The 21,999-nt window shown below is 38.3% G+C and overlaps 1 protein-coding gene across 1 annotated transcript in view; it reads left to right on the top strand.

The window, feature by feature from the left end:
• The window catches only part of Dtl (denticleless E3 ubiquitin protein ligase adapter), a 35,724-nt gene that overhangs the window by 461 nt on the left and 13,264 nt on the right, over window positions 1-21,999 (top strand). Inside the window, exons 2-11 of the mRNA XM_034513058.2 lie at window positions 4,396-4,521; window positions 5,344-5,442; window positions 6,948-7,009; window positions 7,093-7,213; window positions 10,042-10,107; window positions 11,552-11,664; window positions 15,295-15,368; window positions 16,477-16,580; window positions 16,811-16,915; window positions 19,849-19,961. Of these exons, the coding sequence (XP_034368949.1) occupies window positions 4,396-4,521; window positions 5,344-5,442; window positions 6,948-7,009; window positions 7,093-7,213; window positions 10,042-10,107; window positions 11,552-11,664; window positions 15,295-15,368; window positions 16,477-16,580; window positions 16,811-16,915; window positions 19,849-19,961 (983 nt within the window). The remainder of the gene's footprint in view (window positions 1-4,395; window positions 4,522-5,343; window positions 5,443-6,947; window positions 7,010-7,092; window positions 7,214-10,041; window positions 10,108-11,551; window positions 11,665-15,294; window positions 15,369-16,476; window positions 16,581-16,810; window positions 16,916-19,848; window positions 19,962-21,999) is intronic.

Genomic DNA, 21,999 nt, shown 5'->3' with positions numbered 1-21,999 from the left:
GTGCGATCTTTGCAGAACCTTAGCGAGCCCCGCAAGTTCGTTGTTATGCACCAGCGGGCATGGCCCGCAGTTGAGGAACTCAATCAGGCGGAGAAGATGCTACATCTGCATTTACGGCGCCAAAGCCCCGTCCCCCATCTCTGCAGGCTCTGAAAAGTTCTAAAATACAGACTAAAAGATGCCCATGTGGCCACACCCACGAAGTGACCACGCGTAATAGATGGAAAAGGGTATTGTTCCAAATGTGTTTTGATGCTGAGGTTTTTCCAGAAATGGGATTAAATTCGTTTTTTTTCCTTCACGGTGGAATTCAGCCATAGTCTCCTGTTAGCATATAGAAAGGCAGCTCGGTTTCTACAGTTCTCGTAGGCAGTCTTACAGAAAAACTGGCAGTCAGAGATGCGATTAGGTTTATGTGTCGTTAAACTAAGACTTTGAAGAGTGGGCCTAATAAATGTTAAGAGGAGAAGCTCCTCGAGGTCCTGCTCCTATCCAAAACTTTGTATTCGTACTTCCTCCGTGGATTCTCTTGTAGTTACATTCTGCCTCTTTCTCTCCTAGAACTTTACAAAAGTAACTTCCCCAGTGTTAGGAATGGCTGCCCTGCACAATGGTGGTGAGCTGTCTATGGAGTTAGAGCGTCTGGGTTTCAACAGCACCTTCATTTCCTATGTGATATGTTTTCTGTCTGTCCACTTTTCAGCCTGTCGTTCCTGTTTACAGATATTTGTTCAGTGACAGGCACTGGAATTTATTGCTACCTCCTGAAATCTGGGCATCTCCTCCCCGGGTGTTGCTGTACCACCCTTGGTCACTTCTGCCCACTCCCTTGGAGGATTATAGCCATAAATACGGATTCTACTGCTGCCTACACTCTTCCATTCCCTGTATTTTGGATTAATCTCTGTAAAAACTGTGTGTATTGATCTTAATCTAGACAGTTAGGCATGCAAACATCTTACATCCTAATGCCCCAAACCGAGTTGCCCTTTCCCCAAAATCTGTTACCTATTTACATTATTTTAAACTGGTATCTCCAGCTAAAACCTGAGAGTCACTCAAAGTCTCCATATTCCTCATTATGACATTTTCAAAAAAGTTCCCTTAAGCTTTCTTGAATCTGTTTTTCATCCACATTGACTCAGCCTCTTTACCACAGACTGGGTCTTCCTATTCCATTTCCCCGACTGGACCTGATACTTTTTATTCCCTGGATCATAACAAGTCTCTAAAACGTGCTTTTAGTTTCCTTTTTCTACTGATGTTTGTAAAATGAAGATATAATTACTTATTCTTGTGAGTTTTTAAGTCCATATCTAAAAGTTTTTACTATAAACTTTAAACATGCAAAAATGTAATTTTTAGCTTTATTGTGAATTATTAGCCTCTTGATAAATACTATTTTAGCCTTTTAAATACATCTGACACTATTAACTATATCAGTTTGGTAGTCGTGGTCTCTTTTTTAAAAGGTGAGCAAATGCTTTAACTGATAGGTGCTTTATATGGTTGTTTTTTCTTCTGAATATTTCTGTCTTATTTCTTCAGCAAATTTATCCTATTGTAATATAAAAGTTCTTATCCCCTTGTCATGCCCTATCAAAAAGCATATAAAGTGCTGTTTTCTGTGGTTTTAATGCCCAATAGTCGAGAAGGTTTCCCTTGGGCTGAATTATCACCATAGTTAATTAATAGTGGGCAATTGTTAGAAACTAAGTAACTTCTTAAAATGTTTTAAGCAAAAGCAAAATTTTTATTGAAAGTGCATCTTTTAAAGAAATGGATTTAGGTATCTGGTGCCTTATGGTACCAAATTGTCTCATAAATTTTTTTTAAAGATTTATTTATTTTTATTTATATGAGTACACTGTAGTTGTCTGAAGACACACACCAGAGGAAGGCATCGGATCCCAGTGCAGATGGTTGTGAACCACCATGTGGTTGCTGGGAATTGAAGTCTGGACCTCAGGAAGAGCAGGTGGTGCTCTTAACTGCTGAGCCATCTCTCCAGCCCTTATTTAAAATTTTGTAATGGACACATAGTAGTTTATCTTTCAACAATGCAAGGTTTAAGATGAGGAAAGGAGAATAGAATACCTTCCTTTTGTGAAAGTAGAAAGGACATGAAGCAGGTGATAGGAAAGGGAACCCCTCAACCTGCTCAGACAGAGCAGTTTTGGAAATAATGTGTAGATACTGTTGAATTGTCAAGGTGTTGATCCTCTGAAAAATGCAAAACCTTGTATATTTCTCATGAGTGTGGGCCTTTAGCTGTGTATTGAGGAAAGGATGGACTTCTTCAGATGAGTGTTGGTATCTGGGGAACTGCAGGTTCATATTCATAGCCCAATAAAGATCCATAAGTGTATTATGGGGAAATGCAGAAATAATGGACTAAGTAGGGCTTGCTCGATGAGTCACTTTAAGTACTGTTTGTCAGTCTGAATATTAGTTGAGATAAAGAGGCAGAGTTAAGGTATTAGCTTCATTGTGAAAATATCCAAATATCTTCAGTTTTACTTAGGTGATTCCTTTTTGAATGGACTTAAAATCCCACATCATACACGTGTTTACATTTCTTTACATGTTGTCTTTTGTTTTCAAATTTACTTTTTTTATATGAGTATTTGTGAATATAACATGTTTTTAGTGGCCTTTCACAGTTTACTTAGAGGGTTACTTAGTATTCAAAGTATAGAGCCATGCCCCACAGCAATTTTTAAATCTAGATTAAGTTCCTTTTCGCTTTTCTACTAATTCCTTCTCTAACTAGATTTAAGTGGTGTTTCTATTAGGCTGAAATGTCTTCTCTGTCTGAGAGGGCTCCCTTTCTCATCATCTTTATCCCTTCCTTTCTTCTATTTCACAAAAGGAAGACATTCTCATGTCCCCATCACACACCTTGCATTGTCTTGCAGGATGTCCAGGAACCAAAATGTGAGAATTGGCAGTGCTCTAAGATGTGAGTTTAACATCTGCAGCACTTGCAACTTAACTTGTCAGCTCATTACTTCATCTGATCCTTGATCAGCAATTACTTCTTGAATGCATGTTTCTTTTACTGAGGCTGAGCATGTTAATCTAAAAAATCTGAAGGTTTTTGAGTGCTAATCTGATGTTCAAAAGCCCAACCAGTAAAATGTAAGCAAATCAGAAACATTCTTGGTCTCTAAAGTGTTTTGAATAAGAACATTCAACCTTTATATATTTAAATGAGCAAACCTACATGTTCATACTAACCAGATTTTAAATAATGACCTATTATTTAGGACCATGATGTACATTAGAAAGTTGACTTTCTTTCTGAGTGAAATGAAAATTTACTTTGAGCTGTTCTCTAAAACCACATTCCTTAGGGTCAGATCACTTTTGAGTCATATCTCGTGTAAGATACTGTGACTGGGTTCCTGTTAGAATCTTAGGATCCTAGAATTTCAACACTTTTAGGAAAAAGGAAATTAAATTGCTAGTTGATACAGTAACCCTTTGAATGCTGATTGCATTATGATTGCTGTTTGCTTGATTTTCTCATTTGACACTCCGAAAACAAACTTTTCATGGAAGGAAATAACAGTTTAATTGGTAATACTTTAGTGGCTGTTGTGTTTTCACTAGAAGAGTCAGAACTCTTTGTACTGGTGCTGATCATAATACACTAATTTTCTACATTTACGATGGTAAAGCTGGATGTGGTTGAAAATGCCTTTAAACCCAGCACTTGGGAGTCAGAGGTAGATGGATCTCTTAGTTCAAGGATAGTCTGATCTGTGCGATGGTAAGTTCAAGGCCAGCCAGAACACTACATAATGAGAATGTCTCAAAAAAATGTGCGTGCGTGCGTGCGTGCGTGCGTGCTTGTGCTTGTGTGTGTGTGTGTGCGTGCTTGCTTGTGTGTGTGTGTATACCCAAATGTCCTTGGAGTGTTTTGATTTCTTCTATGGCTTAAGAAAATAGCAGAAATATCTGGGCAGTGGTGGCACACTCCTTTAATCTCCGCACTTGATCTCTAAGTTCAAGGCCAGCCTGGTCAACAGAGTGAGTTCCAGGACAGCCAGGGCAACGGAAAAACCATGTGTCAAAAAAAAAAAAAAAAAAAAAAAAAAAAAAAGAATGAAATGAAATAGAATGGAATGAAAATACCAGAAATGATATTCTGGAGCACCATAAATAGTGAGTAGATCTAAGTTACATATGTAAAGTTCCATATGAACAAATATTTAGCCAGGTATGGTAGCTCATACCTTCCATCATCCTCACTTGGGAGGCAGAAGCAGGATCATTGTTTCCATGCCTCAAAGAGAACAAACAAGACTAAAGGTGTTTATCTTTAGATTCGTGGGAAATGCTAAAACATGATGTTACATTTTAATTCTTAAAGGAATTGTCTTGCTCTAGGGTGGTCTTCACATTACCCTCTACAATCCCTTCTAAGTGGTTATCAGTGTAACTGTAATGATGAACACACATCTTACGGAGAAACAGGAGTCCCAGTTCCTCCTTTTGGATGCACCTTCTGTACTGGTGAGAAAATGACTAAGTACCCTAAGCTTGAACAGAACATTGCTTCTTAGAGGGAAAATAGACTTTGAAAGAAAAGTAACTTAGGTAGATGTTAAAATTATTCTCATAACTGATGATTTATAAGGTACTGAGATGTTTTTTAAATGAAGGGTTTTTTTTTTTTTTTTTTTTTTTTCTAGCAATCATTTAAAAAATGTGAATAGAAGTTCTTGGCTCCAGTCTAATAGTTTAATTGAGGAAAGGTCATAAAACGGAAGTTTAAAACTAATAGATTCTGCCGGGCGGTGGTGGCGCACGCCTGCAATCCCAGCACATGGGAGGCAGAGGCAGGTGGATTTCTGAGTTCGAGGACAGCCTGGTCTACAGAGTGAGTTCCAGGACAGCCAGGGCTACACAGAGAAACCCTGTCTCAAAAAACAAAACAAAAAAAAACAATAGATTCTATCCGCTGGTGGTCTGCATCCTGATTTCACTTGCCATGGGCCAGTAAACCTCTTGGTTTAATCAAGTCAGAGTATCTGAAGTATCTGGACTATTTTGATAGTTACAGTCAGTTTTTTAAAAATTATTTTTATATTATGTGTATGGATGTTTTGCTTGTGTATTTGTTTATGTACCACAGAGGCAAGAAGAGGGCCTTTGATCCCTGGGAACTACAGTTGCAGACAATTGTGAGCTGCCATGTGGGTGCTGAGACTCAAACCTCAATTTTCTATAAGAGCAAAAAATATTCTTGACCTGAGCCATCTTTCGGCCCTGTGAGTCTTTTGATACCTTTGTACTCATTTTGAGAGTCCTTAAATATTCTTTGTTTATCTTCAGCTCCCAGAATGGAACATATATTAGCAGTTGCTAATGAAGAAGGCTTTGTCAGATTATATAATACAGAATCACAAACTAGCAAAAAGACATGCTTCAAGGGTAAGTCTGTAATTTTTAACATTTTTAATTATAAAACCTTTGGAAAAAATCACTGTTTTAATACAAGGATGACAGTCAGGGTGTAATAAGGTAGATGATCATACACATGATAATAACAGTGAGAGAGAAGTGCCTCCACAGAACTAGCATGCAGGGTCGAAGCAAGCAGGACCTCACATGCCAAGCTAAAGTTAGGCTAATGTCATTTCCTTATTAGGACTTTATGAAGGCTTTTGATGTAATGTTTTGAGAAGATCCTATTTTAGAGAATACTTCTTTTTGGGTTTGTTTGTTTGTTTGTTTGTTTTTTACATTTTATTTATTTCTTTAATTTTTCTTATTTTTCCCAATCTACTTTTATACCATTTTAAATACATGCAAGTATTAAGGTCAGTTGAGGAATTAACAATACAATAGATACAAATAGTCAAGGAACAAGCAAGGCAATAAGCAAAGTCCTGTGATCACTGTTTCTAAGGGCTTATCAGGATAACCAAAATATCTGAGGCTACTTCCCTGTCCTAGCCCAAAGTCATTTTCACGCCTGAAGTCTACTTCTTTGTTCTAGCCTATGATTTAGATTCCTGCCTGAAATTACTTCTTTGTTCTAGAGAATACTTCTAATACTCAGAAAATAATTTTATTTTCTTTGGGGGAGGGGGACTTTGGGAAGTGCATATATACGAGTGTATATGAGTGTGGAGGCCAGAAGTTGTTAGATGTCCTCCTGAATCATGCGCTGCCTTGCTTTTTGAGACAAGATCTGTCACTGGACATGTAGCTCATTTTATTATACTTGCCCCTGGTATTTGAGTGTTGGGCATGTGAATTCAGGTTCTCTTGCAGGTGCAGCAAGTACTTTAACCACTGAATCATCTCTCTATCCCTTGTTTGACCTTAGATGGTAGCTCTTGCATGTGCCCTGGAGGGGCTGTGTGACAGCTGTGTGACAGCTGTGTGACAGCTGTGTGACAGCTGTGACTTCACTATGCTCTTGGGCCTGTTGATAGTAGAGTACTAGCCACCATCCTATAGTGAAAACTTCCAAGGTGCCTTACAGCTTCGTTCCTGTGAACAGACACCACGGCCACAGCAATTCTTAGAAAGAAAAACATTTCATTGGGGGCTGGCTTACTGTTTAGTCCATTATCATCATGTCAGGAAGCATGGCAGCATGCAGGTAGACACCAGGTACAGGTGCTGGAAGAGCTGAGAGTTCTACATTTTGATCTACAGTCAGCAGGACACTGCTACAGTGGGCATAGGGTATAGTAGACCTCAAAGCCTGCCCCCACAGTGACATACTCCTAACAAGGCCACATCTACTCTAATAAGACCACAACTCCTAACAGTGCCACTCCCTATGGGCCATGTACTCACATTCCTTTTTAAGCTATTCACACACATTCCTATTTAAGCTACCATAAAAGTTGTTTGAACGTCTACTGGTATGACTATCATAGAACACACTCTGGATCTGTCACACTTATATTTTCTTTATTTAGAGTGGATGGCTCACTGGAATGCTGTCTTTGACCTGGCCTGGGTCCCTGGTGAACTTAAACTTGTAAGTGACTTCTATTTTATTAGATCTGAATAGATGCTGATAAAGAGTTTCTTTCTTAAATTTTACTATATTACTTTTGAAAGGTTACAGCAGCTGGTGATCAGACAGCCAAATTTTGGGATGTAAAAGCTGGTGAGCTAATGGGAACATGCAAAGGCCACCAGTGCAGCCTCAAGTCTGTAGCTTTTTCTAAGTTTCAAAAAGGTAGGTTGGTATTCATCATTTTCCTTAATGGTGGGGAGATAAGATGACATTTTTGTTTCTGTCATTGCTCTCTCAAAGTTGTCACTTTACCTAAGTGGTGGAGATTTTATTTTAACAAAAATCTTAATAAAGTTAGTTGGTTAAGGACCATTTAAATTTATTTTATTATTATTTTTTAATGTGGTATGCGTCTTTCACCTGCATATATGTCTCTGTACTGCATGTGTGCAGTACCTGCCAAGGTCACAAGAGGGTACTAGATCCTTCAGTTAAGGAGGTTGTGAGCCATGGTGAGGGGTTTGGGAATCAAAACAGATCCTGTGGAAAATCTGTCTCTGAGCCATCTTTCCAGTCTCTTGTGTCCATTCTTTGGTATTATCCTCAGCTTTTCCTGAAGGACCTGTTTAACCAAGACTATGTATTCTGCAATATACAATTCTCAAAACAAATTTTAGTATCAAGATTTTTTTTTTTTTTTAATTCTGGAATGTAGTCTTCTGGTGGCCTGCCTCTGTCATGTCTAATCCATATAATTCTGGGAGTTTCTGTGAGGGTGTGCTCCCACCATCCTCCCATTTTTGCCTTTCTACTCTCAAATTTCTCAACATTAGAGAATCCAAACTTTCAGGCACCAAGGCTCTCCACTTCCACTGATGCCTAAGCCCTTAGCCCATCCCTCTCCTCCAATTACTATGGGGGTGTGCTCCCAACATCCTCTCACTCCCGCCTCCCTGCTCTTGCAATTCCCCAACACTAGGGAATCCAAACTTTCAGGTACCAAGACCCTCCACTTCCACTGATACCTGGCAAGGCCACCCTCAACTACCTATACAGGTGGAGCCTTTGTGTTCTCGGGCTGGAGATTTTAGAATGGCTATTCCAGCTTGTTTCTTAGGACCATTTGCTTGAAAAATTGTTTTCCAGCCTTTTACTCTAAGGTAAAGTCTGTCTTTTTCACTGAGGTGGGTTTCCTGTATGCAGCAGAATGCTGGGTCCTGTTTATGTATCCAGTTCATTAGCCTATGTCTTTTAATTGGGGAATTGAGTCCATTGATGTTAAGAGATAGTAAGGAACAGTGATTGTTGCTTCCTGTTATTTTTGTTATTAGAGGTGAAATTATCTTTGTGTGGCTATCTTCTTTTGGATTTGTTGGAAGAGGATTACTTTCTTGCTCTTTCTAGGGTATAATTTCCCTCCTTGTATTGGAGCTTTCCTGCTATTATCCTTTGTAATGCTGGGTTTGTGGAAAGATATTGTGTAAATTTGGTTTTGTCATGGAATATCTTGGTTTCTCCATCTATGGTAGTTGAGAGTTTTGCTGCTTATAGTAGCCTGGGCTGGCATCTGTGTTCTCTTAGGGTCTATATGACATCTGTCCAGCATCTTCTAGCTTTTATAATATCTGGTGAGAAGTCTGGTATAATTCTGATAGGTATGCCTTTATATGTTATTTGGCCTTTTCCCCTTACTGCATTTAATATTCTTTCTTTGTTTTGTGTACTTGGTGTTTTGATTATTATGTGACGGGAGGTATTTCTTTTCTGGTCTAGTCTATTTGGCGTTCTATAGGCTTCTTGTATGTTTATGGGCATCTCATTCTTTAGGTTAGGGAAGTTTTCTTCTATAATTTTGTTGAAGATATTTACTGGCCCTTTAAGTTGGGAATCTTCACTCTTATCTATACCTATTATCCTGAGGTTTGGTCTCCTCATTGTGTTCTGGATTTCCTGGATATTTTGTGTTAAGAACTTTTTGCATTTTGCGTTTTCTTTGAAAGTTGTGTCAATATTTTCTATGGTATCTTCTGCACCTGAGATTCTCTTCTATCTCTTGTATTCTGTTGGTGATGCTTGTGTCTGTGACTCCTGATTTCTTTCCTAGGTTTTCTATCTCCAGGGTAGTCTCCCTTTGTGATTTCTTGATTGTTTCTACTTCCATTTTTATGTCCTGGATGGTTTTGTTCAATTCCTTCACCTGTTTGGTTGTGTTTTCTTGTAATTCTTTAAGGGATTTTTGTGTTTCCACTTTATGGGCTTCTACCTGTTTACCTGTGTTCTCCTCAAATTCTTTGAGAGTGTTATTTATGTCCTTCTTAAAGTCCTCTATCATCATCATTAGAAGGGATTTTAAATCTGAATCTTGCTTTCCTAGTGATATGGGGAATTGAGGACTTTCTTGTGTGGGAGAGCTAGAGTCTAATGATGCCAAGTACCCTGGGTTGCTGATGCTTATGTTCTTGTGCTTGCCTTTTGCCATCTGTATCTCCTTAGTGCTACCTGCCCTGTCTCTGACTGGAGCCTGTCTTTCCTATTATCTTAGTTGTATCAGAACTGTGTGGGGTGGGTTTTACTACTGGGGTAAGAGCTGGGACCCAAAATCTGCTCAGGCGCAGACAAGATACTGCCCATGTTAGAGCTCTGGGAGCCCTGCTTCCTATGAGTTCTGTGCGATTGGGGGCAGAGCTGCCATACGGGATCTGCTCAGTGCTCGGGCCCAGACCGGAAGGAACCAGTGCTCCGGGCCAGGAGTCTCTTACCTGCTTTTTAAAAAAGAAGACTTTTAGACGTTACTTATCTTAAAATAGGAAGAGTAGTGCCTACCTGCTAGATTGACAGGCAGAATTGAGGTAATATGTAAAAAGTGTATAGAACTTACGATATCTTAAGATAGTAAGTTCTCCTGTGTGCTAACAATTGGTACGCTATCATTTTCTTACTATTATCTGTGGTGCCAAATTCAGGACTTGGAGAATGCATTCTCTGGGAAATTTTAATGGAAATATATCTTTTGACTAGTTTTACAATATCTTGATGAACTCTTCCCACAGCTGTATTCTGTACAGGTGGGAGAGATGGCAACATTATGATCTGGGACACCAGGTGCAACAAAAAAGGTAAACTAATTCTATCTTAATTTTAATAAATGTTGCTCACCCTGTGCTTAAAATAAGATACTCAAAATAAAATAAAAATGCTAGTGATTTCATCTGATACCAGCAGGGGGCACTGTGTTCCCAGTCCTGCTCATTGCTGAATTCTCAAGGTAATGATTATTGCAAAACTATTAATACATTTTTAATTTTATATTGACTCTGAAATTTAATTCCAAGTTGATAGAATTAAAACTACTAATGCATAGGTTCACTGAATAAAGGTGTGTTTGAGATGGTTTTGTTTTTTAATTTTCCTTTTTCATCCTGAGAAGAATGGTTCATCAGATAAAGGTAGCTAGTCATCAAACCCCAACTACCCGAGTTCGGTTCCTACATGTAGAAGGAGAGAGCTAACTCCCTCAAATTGTCCTCTGACCTCCATACGCTGGCGCCATGGGGTACAGTCCCTTCTTTCTCCCCTTACATTAAAATAATTAATTTTTCCTTTTAAAAAAGTCAGATTAAATTGAATACAAGCTTGTATTGTACCATGGTAGTATTAAAGGAGATGGTCATTGGTGTGTTTATCATTAATTTATGTATTCATTTAAAAATGTTAAGCTATTTTTGTGGAGCAGTTTTAATTTCATAGCGACATGAAAGTGCAGAGTTCCATCTATACTGAACACCTAGACATACACAGCTTCTCCTATCATCCAGCTGGTACATTTTAAGTGTTGGTTACCCCAAATCCATAATTTGCATCAGGGTTTATTTTTCATGTTACATATGCTATGGATATTGACAAATAGATGGCATATATCTGCCATTGTAATACATAGAGTAGTTTCAGTGCCCTAAAATATGTCTGTGTTCTGGTGTTCATACTTCTTCACTAAGCCTTGCTACTACTGATGGGTTTTTAACTGTCTTTATGGTTTTCCAGATTTTCATGAATGGAGTCATGTCATGACTTACTTCTTTTTATTCTTTTTTTTTTTTTTTTTATACTTCTTATTATTCTTTATACTTCAGAATTATTCTTTGTCCAGGTATACCACATTGTATCCATTGAAGGATATCTTGATTGTTTATGTGTTTTAGCCATTATGAATAAAACTGTATAACTATATCTGTGTTTTGTTTTGTTTTTTCCTTTGTGTATGTTATAAACTCCCCCATGGGAGATAAACTAGTTCTTTGGGATTTTGGGATTATTTTGTTTTTGTTTTTTAATTTATTGTGTGTATACACATGCCACAGCACATGTGGATCCATTCTTCCATTTGAACATGGGAGTTGGGAATTAAACCTACTGAACCTCTTATGGTTTTTGTTTTTTAAATAATTATTTTATATTTTACTAGTCAAAAATCACAAAATTTTGAGGTTTTCTGTAAATGTTTAAATATTACTTTCAGCCTGAAATCAGAAAGCACTAAAATCAATTTTTGGAACCTTTCAGATGGATTTTATAGGCAAGTGAACCAAATCAGTGGAGCTCACAATACTGCAGACAAGCAAACCCCTTCAAAACCCAAGAAGAAACAGAATTCAAAAGGGCTTGCTCCTTCCGTGGTAAGGTTTTAGAGAAGTTAATGTATAAATAAGGGGTTGTTGTTATTGTTGTGTTTGCTTGCTTTTGAGGCAGTGTCTCTGTGTATGCTTAGGCTGAACTGGAATACATGATCTTTCTTTCTATCTTGGCCTACCAAGTGCTAGGACTATAAATGTGAGCCACCGTGCATGACATCAGCAGCTCTTAACAGGAAGGAGAATCAAATCTCTCTTTAAGGAATTTGTTAGACAAAAAGATGGATGTGATTCTTAATTTCTTTGGTGTTAACTGTTTAAATGTTACTTAGTACCCCTGCAATGGTTCTCAAACTCCAGTGGCTTGTGTAGGGAACATGGTAAAGAGTCAGCTTTCTGAGCATACGTGCATCTGTTAGGAAAGGTGAAAGGCAGTTTGAAGAAGCATATTAAAGTCCACGTGACAAGCCTTTTATGGGAAATAAGTTCTTATCTTCATGCACTACGTATTCTTAATGAAAATAGGTAATATAAAAAATGGATAAAGTTTTGGTTATATTTTTTCTAGATGTTTAGTCAACTTACTGTAAGAATGGTGCTGAAATTTATACAATTTTAGTATTAAATTTTTGGGAGTACTTCCTAGATCTGGTAGATTGTTCTGTATTTATTTTTTAAATATTACTTATTATTTATACCAGTACACCATAGCTATTTTCAGACACACACCAGAGAGGGCATCGGATCCCATTACAGATGGTTGTAAGCCACCATGTGGTTATTGGGAATTGAACTCAGAACCTCTGGAAGAGCTTAACCACTGAGCCATCTCTCCAGCCCTCTTCTGTATTGATGGCTTGTACATTTTTTTTAGAGAAACATCAAAGCACTCACAGTCATGCAAATGCTTAAGCAAAAACTGTTAAACCGGAACTACACTGGCTGGTGGGCCAGCTGTTAAGTCCCATGTACTATAGATATACACTGAGATCTCAGAGTCATGGACTTAGGAAAAGGAGCAAGTCACCTTGAGTGATAGAAATATATTTAGAAGATTAAGAGTATGCTGGTGTTTGGGTCACAGTAGTTTGATGTGGAATAAACACATGCACAGCTTTTAAACCAGCAGCTCTCAACCTTTGGGTCGAGACCCCATGAGGGTCATATCAGATATCCTGCCTTATCAGATATTTGCAATTCATATCAGCAAAATTGCAGTTATGAAATAACAATGAAAACGACTTTAAGGGTCACCATGACATGTGGAACTGTATTAAAGGGTTGCAGCATTAGGAAGGTTGAGAACCACTGCTGTAAAACAATAGTTAAAGAAGAAAAATAAACTGAGTCATTACTAGCTCCTTTAAACAAGCATCTTAACTGCAAAGTCTTTTCCCAGTCTTCAAGAATGTGAGTTCACATTCTTAACCAGAAGAGTGAATAAACTGCCACACTTGCAAAACATTTTATCTCAACAGGAGAGAGTGAGTGGATCCTTTGATCTTGTAGAAGGATGGGAGCCTTCAGAAATAAAAAAAAAGTAGACTACCTAAGATTGTTTGAACCACACAGAACCCATCCTCGGGTATGCTTGATGCCTTGTTTTAGTCTCTCCCGGCCTCTTGCTCCCTATAGAGTGTAGGTCTGGTCTCTTTTTCCCAACCTTTGAGGATGGCCAACAGTTCTGGGGTTATTCTCCCTTTCCTAGATAAAGCCCAGTGAGAATGACTCAGTCACTTGTTAGCTGCTGGTGGCGTTGGGGGTAGGGGAATTGCTATGCTTGTGGAAAGTAGATGCTTCTTTACATCATTGGGGGCAGCGTCAGCCATGTGAGAAGTAAAGTTCAGCTTATAAGACCCCCCAGCCCGTCAGCAGCCTTTGCCATTTTGCAATATATAGATCAGGCATACCAGCAAATGAGACCGTCTTAGACCCAGACCCTGCTGCAGTTTACCATTCCATACATCACGTCTGTGGAATGTGCTGCTGTAGTCGTATGTGTAGTAGACAGAAGCTCGAAACATGCCCATATATGGTACATATTTTTTTCTAGAAAAGTGGCCATTGATCTCATTAATGCAGTTTTCTGATATTCTTGTATATTAAGGTCTGAGTAAAAATTTAGGGGGAAGTGTAACTGCTAAACTATTGTGATTGAACAGTGCATTCTTCAGTCCATACTGTACATCTGTGGAGCCCAGATGACATTAAAATGTCTAATTTCATTGGATTCCAAGAGAACTTGTGAGGGAGTAGCACTTGGGAGATAAAGTTCCTCTAACCAGTGCTGTTTCCGCACATGTAACTGAATGTACAGCAGCAATTTCTGCTGAATCAGACACAAGAGGGATCAATTTCCTATGTTGTAGGGAGCTTCTGAGCTGGCTTGGAGAAGTCATCTTCAATGACAGGTTAATTCCTCTGTTTGTGAGGTGTGCTCATGTTGGTGTACATACGTGGAAATAAGAGGACAACTTTTAGAAGCCATTTTTCTCCACTCTGGTCTCTTGCGATCAAACTCAGGCAAACTATTTTGCTAAGTTCATATTAACATATATAGCAGCAATGTTTAGGCTGTTTCCATAGTAACATCTGGACTTACTAGGAAAAGATTAAGGGGACCAGCAACGTGGCTCATTGGGTAAAGGAGCTTTCTGTCATTCCTGATGCCCTGACGATGATCCCTGGAACCCACACAGTGGAAAGAGAGACTTGACTCTGGCAGGTTGTCCTCTGACCTCCACATGTATGCCCACAGCACACACATAAACAATTGGCATGCATGGAGACATCAAAGGACAATTTATAGGAGCCCAGTTATCTCCTACCATGTGGATTATGAATATTGAAGTCAGTTTTTCAGGCTTGGCAACGCATGTCATACCCACTGAAACATTTTACCAAAGTAGGGAAATTTTTACTTTTTTGTAAGTGTGGTTTTGTTTGGTTTCGTTTTTTGTTGTTGTTGGTTTGGTTTTGTTTGGTTTTTTTAAGACAGGATCTCTAAATAGCTCAGCTGACCTGGAACTAATTATGTAAGCCAGACTGGGCTTGAACTCACAGGATATCTACGTGCCTCTGCCTCCTACCTTCTAAGTTTAAAGGAATGCACCACCATGCCCTGACTTTTTTTTTTTTTCTTAAATTATGTATAAACTTTTAAAAATTAACATTCTTTTCCCCCTTTCCCTTTACTCTTGCCTCCTATCCTTCTCTGATCTCTCAAAATCATGGCTTCTATTTCCTTGTTATTGTTACATGCCCGCATGCATATGTGCCTAAATATATAAATATAACATGTTCTGTTTGTTTAGTATGTATGATTCAGGGCTGACCGCATGGTACAGAATAACTGGGCGAGGAGCTTCCTCTCTAGAGTTAACTGTCTCTCCTGCTCTCAGCATCCTTCATTGCTTAGAGTTGTTTGTCTATGTGTGGGACCCTGTGAGATTCCCTCTTCCATGTTAGTTAGTGTGTCTGTTAGTGTACTTCTTTGGGCCTTGCTTAGGCAGCCATATTGTTAAGGTATCATCAGTGAAGCTTCCTGACATTTTTAGGAGACACAGTCTCACAGCAGCTTCAGAAAAGCTAGCTTTAGGTACCTTGTTAAGTGCCCTGGTGAAGCTGTGATGCCCAAAAGAGAATTTCCTTTGTTTTTCTTTTTTGTGCTATTAGGATTCCCAGCAGAGTGTCACTGTGGTCCTCTTTCAGGATGAGAGTACATTAGTCTCAGCAGGAGCCGTGGACGGGTAAACGACTTCATTTCTTCTGCTTTTTACTCCATTGCCTTGTGTGAGCTGTGGAAGTACCTAGTCCCATTAAAGTAATTATGTGTGTGTCTTATTTTAGACAGAGTGGGTGCTGGAGCTGGGAAGAAGTTTACAGGTCACACTGGAAAATAAAAATTAAGATAATACATGTGCTGTGCTTGGCACATTGTCTGTAGTGATGATTGTCTAAATACTGATGCCCAAATAAGTCTGCGGTGTTTGTTCATTTGTTCTTTTTTCTGCAGAGTACTGTGAGAATAGATTATTTATATGCAGGGATTCTTTACCTGTACATCTTTGCCTATTATATTTCCAATTATAAAAACAATTCTGTATTCAAGTTTTTAATTTAAAAATGTCTTACTAAAGGTACTGCTATTTTATGATAAATATGTAGTTCTAGATAACCACAAAGTAAAAATAAGGAACAAGACAATTATCCCAATAGGTAAAATGAAAAACATATTCCCCTTTCACAGGAAAATGTTTTTAGTTAAGGAGTTATGTATAGAAATAAAGCATGGGGTGTGTACCCTGTGTTTCAGGGGATATATGCAGTCTTAAAGGTTAGGAAGTGTTTTTTCTAGAAGAACAATGGAGCAATGACTATCAACATCTGACCTCTGGCTTCCTTTTCCCGCTGCCCTGGGATAAGTGTCAGTGACTCATCACTGGGTCATATCACATCTGTTTCCGTTTGTATGAACTAGAAGCTTGCCATTGGAAACAATCGTATGAAATAGTTAAATTGGATTCCAGTGAGCTGTCCTCAGTGTACCTGGGCAGTGTGCCAGAGGACATAGATTAAAAGTCATTTTACACTTATGTAAGTAACATTGTTAGGATAGCTGTAGACTGGCAGTTCTCAATCCTTTAGGAGTCAAACCACTCTTTCCAGGGGTTACCTAAGACCTATATATCAGATGTTCATAACAGTAGCAAAATTAAAATTCTAAAGTAGCTATGAAAATAATTCTATGGTTGGGGGTCACCACAACATGCGGAATTGTATTAAAGGGCCACAGCATTAGGAAGGTTGAGAACCACTGGTCTAGATGGTTTATGAAGTACTTGTCTTGGTTTTTAGAATAATCAAGGTATGGGATTTACGCAAGAATTACTCCGCTTATCGACAGGAACCCATAGCATCCAAGTCTTTCCTGTACCCAGGTACCAGCACTCGAAAACTAGGTAAGCCTTTGTAGAATTTGGGGTGAAATGAATTTTCATTAGAATTAAAAAAGAATTAAAGTGTTAATACCAGGCTAATTTCAGCAAAAACTTGAAAAACAGTTAAGTATATGGATGTAAAGATAAAAATATAGTTTTTATTTCTTTAAATTTTTAAAACAGAATTATATGGCATGAACTGTTTTGGTCCCACACTTTAACCTCACTGACAGTCTATTAACTTTTCCCAGGATACTCGAGCTTGGTTTTAGACTCTACGGGCTCTACTTTATTTGCTAACTGCACAGATGACAACATCTATATGTTCAACCTGACTGGCTTAAAGACTTCTCCAGGTGAGTTGTTATTTATTGTATCAGGAAACTAATATTTGCTCTTTTGTTAATGATATGACTGTTCAGATCGTCAAAAAACAAAATCAGCTAGGGAATCTAGCTCTTGTACTTTTCTGGTGATCTAGGTTCAATCCCCAGGACAACCACAAAGAAGAAGAAAAGAAAAAGAATACTTTATGGCCTGGAAAGATGGTTCAGTTGGTAAGGTGCTTGCCACACAGACATGAGGACCTGAGTTTAGATCACTAGCACCCACATGTAATCTCTGCTGGGAGACTCCTGGGGCTTATGGCCAGCTAGTCTTGTGGAATTGGTGAGCTTCAGGTTCAGTGAGACTTATCTAAGGTTGGAGATAAAATAATGGGAAAGACACCTGGTATCTTTGAACTCTGGCCTCCACATTGTGTATATACAGCTCACAGGACACACACACAAGATGAAATCTAATCCTGGTCAAATGTATACTATTTTGTTGGGAGCTGACTCCTAGCAGAAAGCGGCTATCATCTTTGCAACCATCTCAGACCATATACCCTGACAAGAGTCTTGTTTTCAACAGCCTACAACAGCTGAGCACACTCTGATAACATCTTGTTTTGCTCACCTATCTTGTTTTGTTGGTAGTGCCCCCAGCTGCAAGGTGCACGTGGTAAAGTGTCTTCAGCTGTGTTCCCCTGCTTGTTCTTATAAATACCCAGGATTTCCTTTCAATAAACGAGACTAGACACAGGGGACTTGATCACACTCTGTCTTGTCTCCATTTTTTCATGTCTCTTCCCCTCCATCCCCACTCTTGCTAGACCCTGACCTGCAGACCAGAGCAGCAGTTTGAGATGGGACATAGTGGCCCCCACGCCAGGCAGTGTGGGCCTCAACATTATTTTATGTAAAATTTCCTATAATGTACCAAAGGGTTTTGAGTTTAATTTGCCTCTGCAATTTTAAGATAGTTCCCATGGATAGGCTTGGCTTTTAGAATGCTAGCAGGTGTGCTGGCACATGCTTAGTCCTAGCACTCGGGTAACAGAGATAGGTGGATCTCTCAGTTTGAGGACAGCCAGTACTACATAATAATTTGTGTTGTGTCAAAAAATGAGAAAGTTAAATATATGTATAAACAGTGTCTGGTAACTACTTACCTTTCCAAGACTTTGGACAGGACAAGCACTTCATACTTGTGATTTTTTTTTTTCCCATTTCACAGTATTGTAGTGTACTAATAGTTACATTCCCATGCTCAGTTTAGAAAAATTAAGTTGAAGCCAGGCATAATACCACATGCTTCAAATTCCAGTGGTTGGGAGAATGAGGCAGGAGGATGGGGAGTTCAAGGCCATCTTAAGCTGCATAATAAGACTGTCTTCACCTCAGAATAACAGCAAATCAAAGTGAGTTAATTATAATAAAAGCCACCGATGGGTTTTAGAGTTTTTGTCACATATGTCACATATGAAACATTTGCAATGTGCTTCATACCAGCTTTTCCTAGATCAGCAGGGAGCAATAACAGTCTCGGGCAACAGTTGCGCACACCTTTAATCCTGGCCCTTATAGGCAGAGGCAGGCAAATCTTTTGAGTTCAAGGCCAGTCTGATCTACAGAGTGCAGGACAGCCAAGACTACACAGAGAAACTGTCTTGAAAAACAAAACAAACAAAAAAATAGGGTTAGTAGGAAATTCAGTTTAAATTGTTTGTTCATAGTTCAGTGCAAAAGATAAATAACTTCATTTTTGCAGCAGTGCTCAGAATGAAGGAACTTCTGTTATGTAGGTCTTTATTACATTGTTCAGTGTGTGAGTGTTGTATCTGTGTGTACAGTTAAAGGCTATTATTGAGCCTTAATGTAGTGTAGGTGCTGGAAACTGAACCCAGGGCCTCTAGAAAAGCAGTGCTCTTAACTCTGAGACATCTCTTCAGAACCAAGTTTTGTTTTTGTTTAAAAGGTATAAATACAAATTTTTTTCCCCCCTAGTGTGTTTTTTAAATGGTATGAATTTCTGTGATACTTAACAAAAGCCATTGAAATTCTTACTCTTGCCTCCTTCCCTCTGTGAAGCATTCAAATGGTTTTTTGGGTTGTTTTGGGTTTTTTTTGTTTTTGTTTTTAGTGTTTTTCCTGTTTTATCTTTAAATTCTCTGGTAACTAAGCTTAAATTTTTTAGTAGTGTTCTGATGCAGCAGTCTCAAGAGCGCATTGTGCAAGAGGTGGTTATGTGCTCTTTTTCTGTATCTAGTGAGAAACTTAACCCTGACAAAGCTGTTTACAGATGAACATACGTTGTGCCCTCTAGGTCCATCTAACGGTCAGCCCGCTAAAGAGTTAGATTTATAAAAAAAAAATTCAGGTGGATCTCTGAGTTTCAGGACAGCCAGGGCTACACAGAGAATCCCTGACTTAAAAAGCAAAAAAAGCAACAAAAAAAAAAAAAAATTAGTAATAAAAATAAAATTATAAACTTGGGCATGTCACCCAGAATTTAAATGATTCTTTTTACTTATTTTTACCTTTCATGCAACAAATATTTGAGGTTTTATTCTGTTTAAACTACTACAGCCTAGAAAAAGTGAGACATAACCCTTAAGCTCACAGTCAGTGTGTTATCAATGGAGAAAATCCTATAGGATAATAAGATAGGCACAGTCTGTATTTACTATAGGGTTAGGTGTTCTGCATTCTTTTTCATGACATTGTCAGGATACATTTGGTCAGTTCCGTAGCAGGTTTATATTGAGTTAAGTAGATTGGGCCTAATGCAAAGCTTATTTTTAATTTGTGTTTTATTTTGTTCTGTCTCAGCACTTGGTTCCCTATTATTTGGTAACATAAGTTGAGACAGTGGTAACTCTTGTATGTTTTGTGTGTGTCATTTGCATTTATTGGAATACTGGAAATGATAGTAGCCAAGTGATTTGGTTCTTCTCCTCTGGCAGTGGCTGTCTTCAATGGACACCAGAACTCTACCTTTTATGTAAAATCAAGTCTTAGTCCAGATGACCAGTTTTTAATCAGTGGTTCAAGTGATGAGGCTGCCTACATTTGGAAGGTGAGTTGTTGAATCCCCACACAAATAGAAGGCTGTGTCCAGTCTGAGGTTCATGTAGCACAAGCACACACTGCTGGCTTTCTCCATCAAATGTTTGCAAGGTCGCTTGCTGTGCACTTCCTTTTATGAATAATACCATGTACCAAAAAAGATGCAGGGGATGAAGCATTCTGTGTCCCGGACAGGTTGTCAGGAGATGGAGAATTCTGAAAAGTGGTCAGAAACTCAGATGCTGTTGCTTCTTGGAAATTATGTACAGTGCCCCTTCTGTTCTATATTGTCAGATTCTTCCTTAAGTATCTGTTGTAGTTTCCTGCAAACAGTTAATCACAACTGTTGGTAGTATAATAACTCTTTATTTTATTCTTTTTTCTTACAGTAATATCTAGCCTTCAGGCTATTAACAGGTATTTTAATACAATTAATAGTATTATTTAATATTTCCTTATTTTATAGATTCTCCATTACTGTTTATTAAGTGAATATATGCTTCTTAAAAACCACATTTTATATACTCATATTCTAAAGCAATTGTCATAAGCTAAGAAACTTAAATGATATTAATGGGAAGAAGTCCTGGGGGAAGTACAGAAGGATGATTCTTACCCCTGGAGTTGCAAGAATGACATGGTCCCCATGGCAGCTTCTAGTGACAGTCTCCCCAGTGGTCACAAGATGGGGATGTCTCTAATGTGCATCTTTATTATTGGAGTTTTAATGAAATTTTTCTTTTTCTTATGAGTGTATATTTGAGACTCCCTTCTTAAAAAATGCCTTCTACCTGGTTTCTTTACTCTTCCTGAAGTTTTAAACTGTCTCTATATATCACTCAAATGCTTCTTATATTTAAAATTTCAAGTTTCAAAGTTTTGCTCTTTGTATTTTGTTTCTTCTTCCCTCACTATCGTACTGCATTTATTTCTCTACTTTAACTCCCAAGTTAGTTACAGAATTTTATTCATTCTACAAGTCTGTGTCATTTGAGTTTTCTTTCTTGAAAGAAAAACACCAACTGAAAATTTAGATGTATAAAATAACATAATAGAATGGCCAGTTCCATACATAAATACTAGATTAAAATATTCATGCAAAATTACATATATACCAACCATTGTTTTAAGCCATTTTAGATGTTATTTAATTATAATTATACATAACTATGTATATAACTAAATATATATACATATAAATTTTCTTGCCAATTCTTTACATTTCTCTAGCACAGCATCCTTTTTAAATGTTGTGTTTGGTTAGTGAGAACTGAGGTGGTACATACTAAGTGCTTGTTGGGGTTTCTAGCCCATTAGAAATCTTGTGACGACCACATATATGGGTGACCTTATTAAATTCCCAGGTTTGGTTCCACATCACCAATGAATGACATGGTTCAGGCAGGATGTTCTGGCTATCCGAACTTAGTTCAGTGTACAGGCCCTGATATTTGAGATCTTGGCAAGCTTGCTGCTCCTAAACTAGAATTTTCCCAGTGAGATGGCTTAGTTTCTCTTTTCCATTATTAAAGGAAGGAAGAGGTTAAACAGGATTTCCCATGTGCTCTTGAGTGTCCCACTACTGGGGTGTCTTAACTCTGCTACTACTTGTCTAATGGGTTTATTGGGCTCTCACATTGATTGTGATGTAGGCTAAAGTCCTTGCATAAGCAAACAACAACAAAAGAGTTTTATATCTTCAGGCAAAAGAGAGTGGACTAAATCTGTGGCCTGACACTACGGCAAGACAGACACTGGATGTCCTGCTTTTTAACTTCCCACCCGATGTTCCACCCTCTCTTCTCCTGTTTTTGATACAGCCACTAAATAGTATTGAAGTGGATATAAATAACTCATTTGGCATGGCCACCCTACCGCTGACTGGCGGAACACTGAGCCTGACACTTTAGGAAGTGTAAATGATCTCATGGCAAAAGTAAAGATTAGATTTGGTTTCCAATTGGCCGTAGTAAGGAGATTTTTTTGAGGAAAAGTGCTGATGGATTTTTTTCCTTGTATGCTTAAGTACTCAAAGTACTTTCTGAGAT

The sequence above is a fragment of the Arvicanthis niloticus genome, chromosome 10 (genome assembly GCF_011762505.2).
Source record: "Arvicanthis niloticus isolate mArvNil1 chromosome 10, mArvNil1.pat.X, whole genome shotgun sequence".
Classification (NCBI taxonomy): domain Eukaryota; kingdom Metazoa; phylum Chordata; class Mammalia; order Rodentia; family Muridae; genus Arvicanthis; species Arvicanthis niloticus.
The sequence above is the reverse complement of the archived record's forward strand: the minus strand, read 5'-3'. Positions and strand labels throughout refer to the sequence as shown.